Here is an 18,505-nt window from a genome sequence, read left to right as displayed (position 1 = left end):
ACTACATGGGGCCACTTCGAAAATTTCGCCTCAGTTTGCTTATCCATTCAGTCAGCGTTCTCCGTAGTTGCTACGAAGCCACTGCATTGTCGCAGCATTAATTAGCAGAGTTCGCATCAGCGATTGCCTCCCCGTTTCTCGTTCTTTACACTCAACTTTCACGTGCGCGAGGTAATGAAGTACGCTTCGACCTGCAAGGGCTTCGGCTCACGCAAGGATGGTTTTCTTTGAACAGCAGAAGTGTACGGGGTGGAAATGCAGGCCATTGTTTTAAGAGCCCGCTTTCGTATCTCTTAAAGAGTTATGGAAATGATAAAAAGAGAAATGAAGAGGGCATCGAATAAAAGCAAGTCGCCTTTCCGATCGCTAGCAACACGTATCCTTCAAAGAAGCTGGGAGCCTTTTCCTCGGCGATCTCAAGGGCCATGCAAAGTTCATTCCATCCAGTTTTACTTCTATTCTATGATTAAAAACTAGCTCATTACCAACTTGATTCCACGCTAGCAAAGGTTGCTTAATGTGTTTCGATAAGCGCACTTAATAATATGACACGTGTTATAGGATCCTCTGTAACACAGTTGTGTTAGAAGGATGAGGAGAAAGTGCTGATTTATTTCACCAAACCACCTCAAGAGCCTCAAACATGATCCAATCGTGGAAGCACCCTGGAATTTGCAATGGCTAGAAAGAAATGTGTAACCACCACGACTCGTTTGAAGCTGAAGGATGTCGATATAGTTTGGATTGGCAGATAATAAATCGTGAACTAAAACAGAAACGCAGAGCCACCCGTGCCGACGTAGCACAGTTAAGATTATTGATTAAGTTTGTCTCAGCTAACCCGTGGTGAGGGCTCAATACAAAATTGCATATTTCCACTTTCTCTTGTCGGTGTTGCTTAGTGGTTAATAGTGAGTGATCAATTTTGTATCTGCCCTACCTCAGTGTGAGAGATTGTGTAAGCAGTGCCACAGAATGCACAATAAGTTACAGGAAACAAGAAACCTTTGGTTTTTTTATTGGTTTAGGTTGATGTCTGTACATGATCGACGCACGTGGTATAACAACGTCAGAATTAGTTTTATTAGTTTTTGTAGGGCAAATTTTTTACCAGTTTTTTGTTTTTGTTCAGATTATAAAATCCCAAACACGTTCCAAACGCGCGCTTTTACTGCACCCTTATTAACAAACGTGTTAGCATTCTCTATTCTAGACCAAATCGATTTCTTTCGTCATATTTTTACGTGGTGCGTTGGAATAATATCGCTGTGGCTATCACACTCCTCCCTTGACACCATTTCCACCCTTCGCGACAGGAAGGGCTTCTTCTGGCTTGTTGACGGCAGTTGCAGCGGCAGTTTCAAGCGGATTAGCGGCGTTTCCAATGATACCGGAAGAGCTGCCACTAGCGCCTCCGCCAGGTACTTCATTTAAGCTAACACCGTTTCCGCCACCGGCTCCACCCCCCATTCCACCCCCGACTCCAGCACCAATTCCACCGCCAACTCCTACGCCACCGCTAGGGCCGCCGCCTGGTCCGCCTTCATTTATACGGATTACGCCTGATCCGGCTCCAGGCACAGCTCCGGCACCACCACCGATGGCTATTACTCCTCCTGGAGCCCCACCTGCCACGCCCTTAACGCCACCTTCAGGGCCTCCCTTCGCGACTACAACGGCCACACCGCCGCCTCCACCAGGCGCGGTTCCTTGAGGCTGCTGCGGTTGCGGTCTTGGAGCGGGCACTGGCTCGGCCCTGAGCATCACAACTCCAGACGGGTTGACGGTCGACGGGATGTCCTCGAACGGCTTGACGATGACCGGGGTCGCTTGAGGGTCATACAGGTCCCACACCTTGTAGCCGTGGGGGTTGGTGAGGCCGATGCTGTTCAGCTGCAGGGTGACCCGTACGGGGCCACCGATGTGGCGCCGGTTGAATAGCACGATGGCGGCGGACGGAAAGCCCTCGTCAGTCACGGGTGCCAGAGGTCGTGCCCACACTTCGATACCATTCACCTGCGAGAAAGTGCGAAAGAAGGCGAAGTAAGCAAATAAGACCTTCTTGAAATGCCAGTGTAGGTTTCTATTAACAACAACAACAACGATGACGATAATAACAACAACAACGACGATGACAACGACGATGACAACAACAACAACAACTGAACAGAATAAAATAGCCAGGTCTTGGTAAGTCATAGTACTGTCCAAAGTAGCGAGAAAGTTGGCTTCACGAAGCAACAAATGGTAAGAAAGTATTTGAATCACTACCTCACCTTTATCCCGTCATAGCGTATCGTTTGATTTGCGCTGAATAATAAAATAATATTTGTTGGGGTTTAAAGTGCCAACCACTGGCACGCGTATGCTCGCGTCTACGCGTCAAAAGCGTCAAATGCGCCTCTCGGCGTCGGCGTCGGAGGGGTATACGCGAGGAGGCGCGAGGGATCAAGCCGGGCTTGATATTTTTGCACGCGTACGCTACGTCACCACGCGTACAGCGGCGCCCACCAACCAGGAGCCGCGTGCCAACCAACCAGAGGCCGTGATGACTCCGAATGCTGTCCCTAATGGCCGCCGCTTCGAAGGCACGGCCAAGTGCTGAAAGCAAACACGGAAACTACTCCAAACATTCCTGAATGAGTGCTTCGTAATCTAGAACGACAACGACACGACGAACGATTGCGAGTGCTACCAGCGTGACGTGGTTTCGTGCCGAGTTCGAGCGACGCCGACAAATCCAGCGAATTCCGGCCGGCTGGCTTGCGCCGGTCTTGAGTGCGATCGTCGGCCGAGCGAAACATCGTACAGACTACTGGAGGATATCGGTGTTCCTGTGCTTTTATCTGTGATTTTCTGTGCTGAAAACGAGTGTAAACAGACTTCGGAGGTTTGAAGCTGTCAGCGTGAGCCCTTGCCTACCGCGGAGGCAATTCAGAGCGGTGTCATCTGCACCAGGCGTAGGCCTCTACCGTCTAGTTCGTATGAAACAGCACATGCGAAAAACATCGGCTGAACATATACGACGCCCGAAACATCGCGTAGTGCATACGGAGGAGTTTCTGCACTGTGTTTGTTTTCAACATCGGTATTCATCATCGCTGAAAGCGAACCTCGCACTAGCCAGCACATTTCGGTTATGTAAAATCGTACGTACTTATACAAGTGTATTCAGGAATTGTATGACGCTGAAACATTCGATGGCTTCGGTGCAAATTGTTTTCGTGTGTTGCCAAGCTAATGACCAGCGTGCGCTGGTTGGTAGCAGTGTGATGTGATTTCGTGTCGGGTACCAGCGACGCCGACACATTCAGCTGTCAGCGGTCTCATGTACAAGACAGAAACTCGAACATGCGTTGCTGTGGTTATCGAAAGAGGAAATTGCATGATTAAGTGTTGCTGGTATTGCATGCTATTTCACTTCTCGCTTGTTCTGCTTCTCTGCCACGCTCAGTAGCACATACGTTGTTTGGAGGTATTCTAACACACACACTCTTAATTTATAGTTCATTCTGATACTCATAGCTATAAGCATACAATGGCGCTTCTCCGTCGTTTTACAGTTTACTATAATATAACAAGCGTTTTGTTTACAGCTGAACAGATAACTGAAAATCTTGTGAGAAGCACCTGATTTGAAATCAGCTGCACGATGACACGATAGTATGAAGAGAAGGTCACCACATGCACGTACAGAATGAATGAAGGTGCACTAGTACTGTACTGCACTTTGTGTAGATGAAATGCAAAAAGTACCTCATGTGACTTATGAGACCTTTCAGAACTGTTCATGTATTTATCTGTTCCTCCAGACTGTAATGAGATGAAGATATTATTACATGGTTTCGAACATTGAATCTTTGCATGTATTTCGAAGGACTGCTTCATTTCTGTTCAGTTTTTTAGTATACGCATTAACTTGGACTATATATGCATGCACTTAAGCATATTCAAAATATCAAGACATTCAGTTTAGCTTTGTTGGAAAACTTGCCAAAACTTTTGTACGGTGCTCTGGTACAATCCTATGACCGGTATCTGTCCCATAAAAATTTTGGGCATGCTTTATTGCATTATAAGGTATTTTGACTATTGATGACGTGTGAAAGCCTTCTACACAGTGCTTGGCTGCATTCTCGAAACCAATATCTGTCTCATCAAGAATTGTCAGATGCATTTTGTAGATGTTAAAGGATATTTAAACTATCAGCAAAGTGCAGAAATTTTCAACACAGCACTGATCCGCAATCACCATCCAGCTTAGAAGTCATTTGTAGTTCTCTCTAACACGTTCAAATAAAGTTATCAAACACTGAAATGATCTACTTCGTTTGGTTCGTGATACCAATGTGTCTGACTTTTTTTGGAGGCATTTGTATCGATTTCTCTCATTTCTTACCAGGGTGCACTCAGGGGGTAGTGATATTTGTTTATGTTGGCACACTTATTGTGATATTATTGTTTAAATGCTTTCATTTTGTACATATGCACTACTCCTGCAGTAACCTCACATTGGGCTGCCGTATTTGAAAATAAATAAATAAATATACCATCCGAAAGTGTTCCATGCTGCGCTCGCTTCCAATCTTATCACTAATATCTGTTGTATCATCAAGTGTCGGGTGTGTTTTATTGCATGGGAGAACATTTTGGCTGCCTTCCATACAGGGTCCAGTTCCAGTATTATGACCGATATCTGTGACTTTTTGAACAGTTGATTGCGGTTTGTTGCTTTAGAGAATACTTTGTTTAAAGATAACGTCCAGAAGTCTTCTATACAGAATTCAGTTCCAATATTATGACCGATATCTGTGACTTCATGAACAGTTGAGTGCGGTTTGTCACTTTAGAGAATACTGTAACTAAAAACAACGTCCATAAGTCTTCCATACCGGGTTCAGTTCCAAAATTATGACCAATATCTGTGACTTCATGAACAGTTATGTGTGATTTGTCACTTTAGAGAATACTTTGACTAAATACAACATCCAGAAGTCTTCCATACAGTGTTCAGTTCCAATATTATGACCAATATCTGTGATTTCATGAACAGTTGTGTGGCTTGTCACTTTAGAGAATACTTTGATTAAAGACAACGTCCAGAAGTATTTCATACAGGGATCAGTTCCAATATTATGACCGATATCTGTGACTTCATGAACAGTTGTGTGTTATTTGTCGCTTTAGAGAATACTTTGATTAAAGACGACGTCCAGAAGTCTTCCATACAGGGTTAAGTTCAAATATTATGACCTTATGTGTGACTTCATGAACAGTTGTGCGTGGTTTGTCACTTTAGAGAATACTTTGATTAAAGACAACGTCCAGAAGTCTTCCATACAGGGTTCAGTTCCAATATTATCACCGATATCTGTGACTTCATCAACAGTTTGGTGCAGTTTGTCACTTTAGAGGATACTTTGTTTAAAGACAACGTCCAGAAGTCTTCTATACAGGGTTCAGTTGCAATATTATGACCGATATCTGTCACATCATGAAGTGTCAGGCACAGTTAGTTGCATTAGAGCACATTTCGACCATTGAAAATGCCCAAAGGCATTGTACACAGTATTTGTTTCCTATATTATGACCAATATCTGTTGTACCAATAAGAACCAGGTGTGCTTTATTGTATTAGAGGATATTTCTAACACACAGATCTGCTGAAAGCCTGCTACTCTGGCCTCAATTGTAGTCTTATGACTTAAATCTGTCAGATTATGAAGTTTCAGGCGTGATTATTAAGCTGAGGGCTATCAAATATGAAGTGTAAATGTACTGAAGGCACCAGCATATTTACGATATTATTAGTAAATTTGGTAGTGCAGGTATAGTAACCCGGTATTTTGATTGATATGTGGGGTTTAACGTCCCAAAACCACCATATGATTATGAGAGACGCCGTAGTGGAGGGCTCCGGAAATTTCGATCGCCTGGGGTTCTTTAACGTGCACCCAAATCTGAGTACACGGGCCTACAACATTTCCGCCCGGTATTTTATAAACCTGATTAGGAGGGCAGCCGCCGCCTGATTCACTGAAGAGAGGACGGGGGGGGGGGGGGGCTTAATGTCACTTTCATATATTAACATAGTAGCGAGGGGGTGCTAAGTCAGCCCCTCCCTGTTATAGGAAGAGGGAAGGGGCACTGCGACAAACTTTTGTCCCCCCCCCCCCTCCTTAAGGAGAACCCTGCACACGCCTATGATAGACGTACAGTATGCTAAACGCGAATGTTCATTCGCGGGAGCGGCGCACGCCCCGATGTTCATTTCAGGTGCATACCGCTGTAGTTACTTTGGGCACTGAAATGTCAATTACTTCTGAGTGAGTGAGTGAGTGAAACAACTTTATTGACGATCCGGCATAAAGGGGGAAGGGGTAGGGGGATTAAAGCGAGACACTAGCGTGCTCGGACGTCCCGGAGCAGCAACTTACTCGCGTCAAACCCGTGGGGGCGCCGCTTTCGGCGGCTGGCGTTCCAGGATGCTAAGCACGTGCTGGACCACGTCTCTTTGATTGCCTGGCTCTCGGCTGATGATTGCCTGGCTCTCGTCTTCGGCGATGCCGAAGACGGAGAGTATTTTATCACAACCTACGCCGACGTTCTGCAGTGGTACAGAACGAGCAGACGCCTCTACCCACCGCCTCACCGAGACCTACAACGCAGAGAAGCAGCCACACTACGGCAGCTGCAAGTACAAGCAATATGGACCCCCGTCTGGGCAAAGCACGTTTGCCCGGAGGTTTAGACCACTGATGTAAGCCAACATTGCAAGAAGGCGCGAGCCACCCAGAGACACCTCCTTTGGGACTGTGCACCACCGCCGGGTAACCAAGAAGTAATGCCAACTGCCATAAGCAGCAAAATTGTCAATTACTTCTAAAAAAGTCTAAACTGTGGTGGTTGAAGCACTATCAACTTGTTAACGTGTTCTCATATCCTCTAAAACATACATTCCCGCTCCAGTTAAGAATGTGCCGTTCTGTGCTGAACTTGGACAGTTCTAAGCAAAAAGATCAAGCAACATTGTGCATCGGCTTTGGACGCGTGGGCGTCAACGCGGTCGACGCGTGCCAGTGGTTGCGCGCCCTTTTCCTCCACAGGCGCGACTAGACGCTTTTGACGCGTAGGCGCGTGCATACGCGTGCCAGTGGTTGGCACTTTAACGTCCCAAAACCACCATATGGCTATGAGAGACGCCGTAGTGGAGGGCTCCGGAAATTTCGACCACCTGGGGTTCTTTAACGTGCACCCAAATCTAAGTACACGGGCCGCAAGCATTTCTGCTTCCATCAAACATGAAGCCGATGGGACCATGATTAGATCCCGCGACCTGTGATTGAGCAGCCGAATGCCTTAGCCACTAGACCATTGTGGCGGGTGCAGTGAATAATTGTGCTCTGTGTCAGCAGAAGTGTATTTATTTTATTTTGACGTGGCACTCCTGTTCTTGAATACTTTTCTTTTTTTTTTTTTGGTCAGCCCGTCATGCTTGTTTGTATCAGGCGTATGGACGCCCAGATTTGATAGCTTATGGTGTTGCAATTTTGAGCGTAAGGACATGGGTCAGGTCCTACAGCCATGACAATCGCATATCTATGAAAGCGGAGAAGTAAAGAGAGAAGAAATGGTAGAGAAGAAAAGACAGGGAAATTAACCACCACGGAAAAGTCGGTTTGATACTATGCACATGGGGACGGGGAAGGGGAGATCGAAAAAGGGAAGGAAAAAGGTGAGAAAAAAGATAAATATAGGCCATAACAGTACACACACAAACATGCAGTCGGGTATATGTCCATCACGATGGCATGGTACGAAATATCACTATAACATGAGCTTGTCCAAGTTAGTTTTTCTTGGAAATTTGAGGAGTTGCTTGGTCGCTTTCAGCTGCGATGTTCTCTGTGGACGACATTCAAGAATAGATTCAACAGACATTCTATTGTCACGGTGCACGAGTATGAACGCTGGTGACTGTGTCTGAACGTCATATACCGGACAGTCACACAAGATGTAGCGTAGCGTCTCTTTGCAACGACATGCATCGCTTATAGCGTTGTCAGCCATACCAACTTGAAAGGAATAAGATTAGGTGAATGCCACACCAAACCACAAACGATAAAGCATGCTGTGTGGGGACGTCACTATAGCGGAGTTCAGTTGGCATATATGGATTCATAAAATAACTCGGGCGGTGTTGACGATTAGAGTAGTTCATCAGGCTGCTTGGTGGGCACCGCAGAGCGAAGGCTTGATCTCCTTTGCAAGCCTTCGACGACCACTGGCAGCGTCCGACCTTGGAAGTGGTATTGCAGCTTCCTGCGTTTATTCGAGAGCTGCCCGAGCGGCATCATCAACGTGTTCATTTTCTGTGACGCCGCAATGGCTCGGAAGCCACTGAAACGTCACGTGGTGTTCTTTCTCATGTGCTGTATGAAAAAGACATAGAATTCCAAATACGAGCTGCTCGCATGGCCCGCGACGCAGTGCTGATAGCACAGATTGTAGAGCTGCCTTAGAGTCGCTGAAGATCGGCTATTCTTGAGGTCCCCGTGCGTGTCATTAAGGTACATGCTAAGTGATTCGAGGTGGTAAATATGGCAAACAGGGGCCGATAATTTGACCCCTTGTTTTAAATCAAAACTTTGGCTACCAAGACCCTAGAATTCTTTATACCCCCCCCCCCCCCCCCACACACACACACACACACCGCGCCATCGAGCATTCCTCAAACATATCCGCGAAGTTTTAGATGTCTCGTACTACTTCGTAGAGACAACCTTCACGAAGTCATTTACAGTAACATCAACCAGACATAACGCGGACGTCACACAGTCAAGAAACATTGCAAGAGGTGTAGTAGGACCAATCAGATTATTACACCGCAAACGTGCCTGCGACGAATAAGATTTCGAGGCCGTTTTACTCACCGTCACGATCCGTCTTCCCATCTTTCCTAGTGGGTCCTGGTTGACGGCAATGATCTGTCTGTTGAGCAGAATTTCCTTGAACTCTGGCCGGATGGTTCTCAGGTCAACGGACATGAAGAGCGGAGCGGCCATGATGGCCCACAGAGCCATCTGCGCTTTACTCTGGTCGTAACTCAGGCCGTAGTTGCCGATGATGAGCTGCCAAAATGACCAGGGTGTAAAAATAAAAATTCAAAGTTGTAGTAAAGAAGAACGTGAGAGCTGTACTGAAATTGTCGGAGAGAAACGTCTTGTGGGAACACTTTTTACACCGCTGATCGAGTTCCTTCTGTCAATGCGGTTTTGTGTTAAATGAGCTATTTTCGTCTCCTTATTCTTATAATTAATGAATATGCTGTTTATCTGTGTACCAAGACTTATGTTGCAAAATCTGCTCAGGCTGGTCTTCTCTCCTGTGACGATCATTTCTATTGGCCTTCGAGGAGATACATCAGTAATGACTTAATATAGCACAAACCAATGTCGTTATGCATGTCCTTGCACACCGCAAGTGTAAAACCATAACTTTTGAGATTATCAGGTTCCTAAACATTTACCGATCAAGAAGGGTGTAAGAGAGGGAGACACAATCTCCCCAATGCTATTTACAGCGTGCTTACAGGAGGTTTTCATAAGCCTAGAATAGGAACAGTTAAGGATAAAAGTTAATGGAGAGTACCTTAGTAACCTGCACTTTGCCGATGACATTGCATCGCTGAGTAACTCAGGGGACGAATTGCAACTCATGATTACGGAGTTAGACAAGGAGAGCAGAAAGACGGGTTTTAAAATTAGTCTGCAGAAAACGAAAGTAATGTAGAACAACCTCGGAAGAGAGCAGCGCTTCGAGAAAGGTAATAGTGCCCTTCAAATTGTAAAAGACTATGTGTACTTAGGGCAGGTAATAACCGCGGAGCCGAACCACGAGATTGAAGTAACTAGATGAATAAGAATGGGGTGAAGCACATTTGGCAAGCCCTCTCAAATGATGACAGGTAGATTGCCACTATCCCTCAAGAGGAAAGTATAGAACAGCCGTAACTTGCCGGTACTTAGCTACGCAGCAAAAACCTGGAGATTTACAAAGAGGGTTCAGCTTAAATTGAGGACGACGCAGCGAGCAATGGAAAGAAAAATGGTAGGTGTAACCTTAAGAGACAAGAAGAGAGCAGAGTGGATTAGGGAACAAACGGGGGTTAAAGATATCATAGCTGAAATCAAGAAAAAGAAATGATGCATGGGCCGTGCATGTAGCACGTAGACCGTATAACCACTGGTCATTAAGGGTAACTAGCTGGATTCGCAGAGAAGGCAAGTGGGTTAGGGGGAGACAGAAGGTTAGATGGGCCGATGAGATTAAGAAGTTTGCGGGTATAAATTGGCAGCAGCAAGCACAGGACCGGGTTAACTGGCGGAACATGGGAGAGGCCTTTGTCCTGCAGTGGACGTAGTCAGGCTGATGATGATGATGATGATGATGATGATGATGATGATAATAATGATGATGAAACATTTACTGTACTGCTGAGGCTCTTAGAATTTTACTTTGTAGAACACTCATTCCGTCGAAAGTGGAATTCATTGCTCCAGTGTGGGGCTTCCTATTACAATTTAAAAATTTAACTCGGAATGGTTCAACGTAGCTTGACTTGTTATGTCTAACTATGTTTACACTGCAAGTTTGATTACTATAAAATTGGGCCTTCGCTCGTATACTGCCAAAATACCTTTTGTTTGGTCCTTTTCTTGGGTATCTAACGGACATTCACTACATGATGAATCCGCCTTTCTTTCACTCATTCACATCCGACATGTACTCTGGGTTTCTTTCTGTTGCATGCGGGGATTTATTGGCCGGCTTGTATTGCCTAAACATCACGTGCCATGTGACGCCGTATATGGCAAAAAGGAATGTTTTATATTCGCCCCCATGGCAACGAGTGGCGCTAGCTAGCACTGCCTTGGCTTAGTGACCGTTCAGGTAGAACTCCTAAGGACTTGCAGGAAGAATACATACCATATCGGGGTCGCTCCATCGTCCTGGACCGGACACACGGATCAGTGTGTCCTGAACGGAGGCGTAGTAGTCCAGAATTGAGAGCACGCTTTCCCATGAGTCTGAGATGTCATCGTAGTAGCGCCATAGGTTACAGGAGTGGGCGATCGCCCGGTAGTTGGGCTGCATATAAGACAAGCAGCGCGGCTTTGATTTCTACTAGCCCCCGGTTTAGACACATAGAAAGCAGCACGACCGCACAAGTCATCTACGTTCATCAAGCCACAGTCTCATCATCAACCTATCCGTTACCACTACAAGTTCGCGCATGTATGTTTTCCTCTAGCCCAACGCCGTGTTAGAAGTGTGAGTGGGCATGTAAAAGATTGAATGTTTTTCTATAAAAAATATTTACTCGAAGGAGCAACAGAATCGAAAGTTGGGCCAGTTGGATATGCATGGTATAACTGTCAGTTCAAGCGCACGAATAAACAGAAAGGCAGAGAGGACAAGCACTTTCTCGCAACTAAACGATTTATTAGAGAGGAAAGAATATATAAACAGGCAATCAAAAAAAAAACAAAACAACGCATGCGTGTGCAGGCAAAAAGTACACCCTTGGCACCTCAAGAACACAGGGTAGAAGAAGAAAGATTATCTCGGAACATAATCTAGAAAAACAAACTCTTTATCGTGCAGCAAAACCGAAGGCTGGCTGACGCATTGTTCTCCTCTTTTTCTTATGTAAAAAGCTTCTGTCAACTCACGAGTTAAATGATTGTTAGATCGAAAAACCACTTCAGTATCCTGAAAAAGAGGATAACAACCGCACTTTCTGCACCCAATGATTTCATAAAAGAATCGTGCTCTCTAAGACGAACATTGACACACCTTCCCGACTGACCTATGTACACTTTACCACAGCTAAAACGAATCATGTAAACAACGCCCATTGCGCAGTCCACGAATCTTTTTGCTGTGTTTCATGCGACATTGCGGAAACTCTCTGCGCATGCGTGTTGTTTATATGACTCTCTTTCTAATAATCTTCGCTTTCTTCCCTCTCTAATAAATCGTTTGGTTGCGAGAAAGTGCTTATCCTCTTTTTCTTTCTGTTTATTCGTGCGCTTGAACTGACAGTTATACCATACATGAAGGAGGTGAGTTGCAGTGCAGGCCCCTTGTATTGAAGACAAATTCACGTGAGGACAGACAGCAATATATTATCAGGCCGCTGACGAACATACTTGACCAAGTGTTGTCGCGTCTAAGAAATAAGCGGTCCAACTACACATGTAGTGTTGTTTAACGCGTCACAGTTTGTACCCATATTTAAGTATAAAAATAAAGTTCATACAATAGGCGTGTCGCTTTTGGCTGCACATGGCACGACTATATCGTGAACAACACTTGCACTGAGTTTACTATTTTTTATTTTCTTTATTTAAAAATACTGCCAATTTTCTATGATGAGATCAAAACAGGAAAGGTGTTACAGCAGGTATACACTTATCCGTGATCAAAATTTCAGTGGAACGCTAATTATCATGCCAAATATCCTGTGTGCATTATCTGATGAGAATATTTCTATACTACATCGACACGTGCGCAAATAAGCACAAGTTAAATCTTTCCTTACACAGAGAATCACGCGTAGTGCATTTCCAACGTATTCTTTGTTCGCACGCGCTTATCTACTTTTCGTTGCAAGTCGCTTACGACATTATTTTTCGTCTTCATTTTTTGTGATGGTTGATTTTGTTGCTGTCAACCCTAAATAATTGTGCATTTAATGTTATTACCAAATGTATCAATAAGAAGCACGGACTGCTGGGCGAGTTGGTAATTGATGTTCATGGAACTCAGGTAAGTATCAATAAGAATTAAGGATATTTCAAAAGTTCTGGCGCATATCTTTGCGCGAAATAAACTTGGCACCGCAGATGTGCTTTATCACATGCATAGGTGGCCGCTTTATATCACACGCTCTCGTTAAGTGCGCAGTGCAGAGTGCATGTCAAGCTCAAAACCTATCGTTTGACACTTAATTTGATTGTGCTGAGAAAATGTTGATATGTGGGGTTTAACGTCCCAAACCGCCATACTATTACGACAGACGCCGTAGTGGAGGGCTCCGAAAATTTCGACCACCTGAGGTTCTTTAACGCGCACCGAAATCTGAGCACATGGGTTTACAGCATTTGCGACTCCACCGAAAATGCAGCCGCTGCTGCCGGGATTCGATCCCGCGAACTGCGCGTCAGCTAGCAGCCGTGTATCTTAGCCACTGGACCACCGCGGCGGGGCGCCAAGATAATGTTACCATATGTAAGAATATTTAGCTGCGTGCATAGAATTTAAGCTTTATTGACCTGTTTTTTTTTTCGTGTTTTTTTTTTTGGGGGGGGGGGGGTATACGGTAGAGCTTGAATAAGCAATCCAGAAGAATAGCTGTGCGTCGTTAATTTTTGGCGTGATCACTGAAAGAAAGAACCCATTGCAAATGAGAAAGGTGCTCGGGAGGATGTGGTCTATAGCGTAGTAATATCGAATTATCTCTTGCACTGATTCCTACTTTATGTATTGTGATAATGCTTTACGCACCTTCATTCCAAGATCGACTTGGTAGGCAGGCCAGCTGCATGAGAAGACTATCGGCCGGCCGGTCCTATTCAATGACTGGGTGTACGCTGGATACACTGCACGAACACCCCGGAGTTTCCCAATGAACGTTCAAGTAACGTACTGATGTCTACGAAACGTTTTAGGCCAATATTTTATCGATATGTATAACCGAGGGGCCCCTCATGGTGACCGATGTTGTACGTAACGCTTGCTTTGCTCATTAGTCTCGCTGAGTATAGCCCCGCTGAGTAGCCCCTCATTGAGGGGCTACTAGGAGGGGCTACTGCATGCTTACAATGATGGAGACCGATGCCCACGGTGGCGAATCCGGCCTGTTCTTCGTCATCCACGGGAGTACTGTTTGCGCTGGCTTATGGAGCCTGTCGTTGCGAGCACAACCATGGCCAGGCAGAACAACCTTCAGCATATTGGCACAGGTATTCCGATGTCATGTTCTGTACCACTGGTTGTTTAAGTAAATCTGAGACACCAGTCGTGTTGCTACAGCCATGGCCGATAGACTCAACACCTCGCTGCGCGATGTTAGGTGTCGCAGCAATGTAGTTTTCTATAAAATCCCTGGATAATATTTTGGGAACCACCGTCTCTCTTTTCTCCCGCTTCTTGTCTTGGTGCTTTACGGAGCACCCCCGGATCATTGCCCGGGAAACACACGTGAACCATTCTTTTCTTGTATTTTCAGTTTTTGCTAGTGCTATTTAACGCATATGGTTGGCTCGCAAAAACTTCTGCGGACTACAATACATGCTACACCCAATGGAAAAACTGTTAGTTAAGACGGCTCCATTGCAGAGTTGAAAAGTGGGCGCAACCAAATTTTGTGGGTGAAACTTAATTTTTTGCTTACTTTTTCACCAATTACAAAGGGCTTGAGCTCAAATACCGCTGTCGGGGGATTTTTAAATTTTTTATGTATGTTTATTCGATGTAGAGGGGAAGTCAAAAGTTCCCAGGTTACCATCTCATGTATTCCTATGGGAGTGGAGCTTGGAAACTTTTGCACTGAGCTGCACGTACATCGCTTGCATGATGTTACGCGCGTCAATACCTGACGCCACTTGCTGTTAAATTACGTCATCAGTGTGTGCTTGAGGTAAGTGGATGTTGGTGGATGATCGTGCACACATCTGGAACCTATTATGCTAGTTAAATAAGTACTATTCGCATTAAAAAAAGAAGCTTAATGGTAATAAAAGCCTCCGCTATTCCAGCCATGGATAGTAATATGGGGACGACCTTCCCGAGCGGAAAACGGAAGATCCAGTTTGAACAAAGCTTAACCGTTGCCGTGAAGACTTGTACCTTCGAGTTATTATTCGGAAAAAAAAAATAAACTATATGATATGCCCGCAGGAAGAGCATAGCGCATGGGCACTCACGAATGTCCATGAGACGTGGGTTGAGGTTGCATCCGTCCAGCTTGACCATGTCGACACCCCAGTCGGCGTAGGTACGCGCGTCGTTGACGTAGTGGCACAATGCGCCCGGGTATCCGGCGCACGTCTTCAAGCCAGAGTCCTGGTAGATGCCAAACTTGAGGCCCTTGTCGTGTATCTGGTAGAAAGAACGTTTGGAGCGTAGTGTTCGAGCGTATTGCTCACAGACACGAGGAATTAGCTGGCCAGACTTTTAAAAGTCCACCAACACGTTTTCAGGAGTGTTCAGCTTGCTTTTTTAGCAAGACTTTGATTACACAAAAACCCGTCTTCGTGTCGAAAGTCTTTGTTTTGTTTTTTGGGGGACGACGCAGCGACCGATGGAAAGGAAAATGATAGGTGTAACATTAAGAGGGCAGAGTGGCTCAGGGAACATTTGGAGGTTAAAATATTATAGTTGAAATCAAGAAGAAGAAATGGACATAGGACGGGCCCGTAGAGCGTTGGCAGGATAACCGCCGGTCATCAAGGGTAACTCACTGGATTCCAAGGGAATGATTGATTGATATGTGGGGTTTAACGTCCCAAAACCACCACATAATTATGAGAGAAGCCGTAGTGGAGGGCTCCGGAAATTTCGACCCCCTGGGGTTCTTTAACGTGCACCCAAATCTGAGCACACGGGCCTACAACATTTCCGCCTCCATTGGAAATGCAGCCGCCGCAGCCGGGATTCGATCCCGCGACCTGCGGGTCAGCAGCCGAGTACCTTGGCCACTAGACCACCGTGGCGGGGCACCAAATGAATAGGAAGAGGACGGTTGACAACTGCCGCCCAAAGGCTAGAAGTCCTGCCTGCTCTTTGGGGAAGGAGAAACGCAAAGGAAAGAAAGATAGGCGGAACAAAAAAAAAAGGAAAAAGAAACAAATAAATCACACGTCCTAGTAAAGCGATTACGCGTAGGTTGAAGGTCGTTGAATGGTTTAAGCTGATAGGCACCGTACCGAATGACTTAATCTTAGCAATTAACCTCGCAGAAGCAATCACACGACCTCCACCCTTCTCTTCAATCGTCCACCCGCCATCCCTTTCGCACCCCTCTCTCCTCTTAAAAGAAAAAAAAAGCGAAACAATGATGGAATACGCACGTATGCGGCGAGTGCTTTGATGCCACTTGGGAAGCGCGTGGCGTTGGGCCTCAGGTGGCCGTCAAAATCACGCTCGTCCGCCATCCAGCAGTCGTCCACGTTGACGAACTGGTAGCCCGCATCCCGGTAACCCTGGGTTGCCATGATGTCCGCCATTGTCTTGTAGAGCTGCTCGCTGCAGGCATCACGCCAGTGTTAGAGCGCATCAAGTTTCGGGCAAAGCGAAGCCAGATAATGAACGATTTCTCTCTGTGTGTGGGCCGTGTGCTTATTCTTAAAATATTCCTCTTGTTACTTTCGATAATGTAGCTGAAATAACTTACTTTAAAATCTGCGAATACGTTTAATGCCCACCCACTTTAACAATTACTGGCAGCAATTCACGGACCCAGTACTGATACACTGCGTGCTTATACGTCCTCTTCTCTTCGCTTCATTTTCTTATTAATTGATTTCCAATAGGAAAGCATTGGAAAAGTATAAGGTATTTATGATGTACTCCCAATGAATCATCGTTTGTGTGTTCGCGATGTTATGAAGTATTTGAAGCGTACTGCTCAATTTGTTATTTTCACGTGTCAAAAGCCACGTCATTTCTTTGCATTGTTACTCACTTTCGAATCTCAAAAAGTGTCAACAGTGCCAATCAATAATGAAACTATGTACCTGTTTTTTTTCTCACATTCTTGGAATGTCATAAATATAAGCTAAATACGGAGACAAGAGGAGAGACTGTGGCAACACAAAAGTGTTCTCGTTGTCTTGATCTCTTTCGATCACAGCGTGTTGGCGCTCTGCGATCTTTTCTGGCGACTTTTATTTTTTGTTTTTTTCCTTCTGTTTTTGACATTAATAGACCGAGAGTGATCATTTACGATCATGTCTTACACACACTAAACCAATCAGACTGTACGAACGTCTTAATTTTTTTTCTTGCTTTGGTCTCAGTGTTGCTCTCAGAATTTACGACAAATCTCGTGAGAACATCGAGCTTCAAAGTATGTCCAGGAATTGGTAGGTTTGATTTATTTTCAAGGTTGGTGTATTTGGTACTGGTTGTATACGTGTCCTTTATTCGTATTTACCCTAGATGATTTTATTGAACTTCCAGTGTATATTTGACGTACCATTCGCGTAGCTCGAAGCATTCGGCACTGATGGTGGTATGGTGTAAGGGACAGGGTTATTGGACTTGTTCTGTAAGCAGTTCTTTGGCAGGTTATGTGAAAGGCGGCATCACTGACAACTCAGTGAACTTCTTCAGACAGCACCTAAGTGATCAGGTGGAATTAAAGAGCACGTGAAACGAAAGCGCCATCATTATAATACAGAATGTAATAATACGATAAAGGGGAGTACCATTATTGCACCTGGGCTTGAAACATCCAGCAGCCTCTTTTGTGTCAGATGAACTTGAAGGCCGATTCCGGAGGTTTTTTGAAGTCAATGGATCTCAGTGAAATTCGCTTGGTGTGTTTCTTTCCACATTTCCGTCACTTATACCACCTCCGTCCACCGCCTATAGACTGTGTGTGCTCCTTGAGTGTGCTCGTGATTGTGTGTACCTTCTCATCTTTCTGCAACCTCTTTTCTCCCATTTGTCCCTTCCCCAGTGCAGGGTAGCAAACCGGATGTGCGTCTGGTTAACCTCCCTGCCTTTCCTTGCATCTTTATCTCTCTCTCTCTCCGTCACTTATGCTAAATTACAGTCTTGAGAGATGCGCTCATTGTTTGCAAATAAATTTTAAAGATTGGTTCGAAACGCTCACCTGGCTTGCGAGAATTATTGGCAACACTGTCTATGTGACGTCATGGTTGGCACATCAACGGAAGTGACGCAGCTGATGGCATCGCTACTTTGGCCACTACAGCGGTTATTCTGATGGCCACAAGACGACGGCGGCGGTGTTTGGTGTGGCAAAAACTTCATTCCTTTCTCTGTGGGGTTTTTTCTGCGCTTCACTGGTCTGGCTTTTGCAGTTTTCATACTCCGCGCCAGGGGGTCAAGTGTAAGAACTCCGCCTCTTACCAAACAGTACGTCATACGTAGACAGTGCGCTTTGTTGGGTTTCGGTTTTGGTATTGTGCCTTTTTGCCTGTTGAAAATATTTCCGAATATCCTCGGCATTCCAGCTATTGGGCTCGTGACAAGAGTGTCTCAGAAACATAGAAACACGATTACTCTGACATGTTCAAAAAATCCCCAGTGTTGACCTTTAACAGCAACGCATCACCACGCTGACTTGGAGCATAAAAGTCATTTTCTCTGCACTTGTTTTTATTTTAGCGATTATTTGTTTCAAAACTATCTAATATAGTATGAGTATATTTGTGTCCTTAATCATTGATTTTATTCTGTCGTTTTT

At 45.2% G+C, this 18,505-nt stretch overlaps 1 protein-coding gene across 1 annotated transcript in view; it reads right to left on the bottom strand.

Annotated features, from left to right (window-relative positions):
• Window positions 1-987: 987 nt before the first annotated feature.
• Window positions 988-18,505, bottom strand: part of LOC119179740 (alpha-N-acetylgalactosaminidase) — a 28,172-nt gene continuing 10,654 nt past the window's right edge. The window contains exons 3-8 of the mRNA XM_037430866.2: window positions 16,140-16,314; window positions 14,994-15,168; window positions 13,573-13,667; window positions 10,990-11,151; window positions 8,934-9,131; window positions 988-2,016 (exon numbers count right to left, since the gene is read on the bottom strand). Coding sequence (XP_037286763.2) covers window positions 1,276-2,016; window positions 8,934-9,131; window positions 10,990-11,151; window positions 13,573-13,667; window positions 14,994-15,168; window positions 16,140-16,314 — 1,546 coding nt within the window. The 3' untranslated portion in view covers window positions 988-1,275. The remainder of the gene's footprint in view (window positions 2,017-8,933; window positions 9,132-10,989; window positions 11,152-13,572; window positions 13,668-14,993; window positions 15,169-16,139; window positions 16,315-18,505) is intronic.

The sequence above is a fragment of the Rhipicephalus microplus genome, chromosome 2 (assembly GCF_043290135.1).
Source record: "Rhipicephalus microplus isolate Deutch F79 chromosome 2, USDA_Rmic, whole genome shotgun sequence".
Classification (NCBI taxonomy): domain Eukaryota; kingdom Metazoa; phylum Arthropoda; class Arachnida; order Ixodida; family Ixodidae; genus Rhipicephalus; species Rhipicephalus microplus.
The sequence above is the reverse complement of the archived record's forward strand: the minus strand, read 5'-3'. Positions and strand labels throughout refer to the sequence as shown.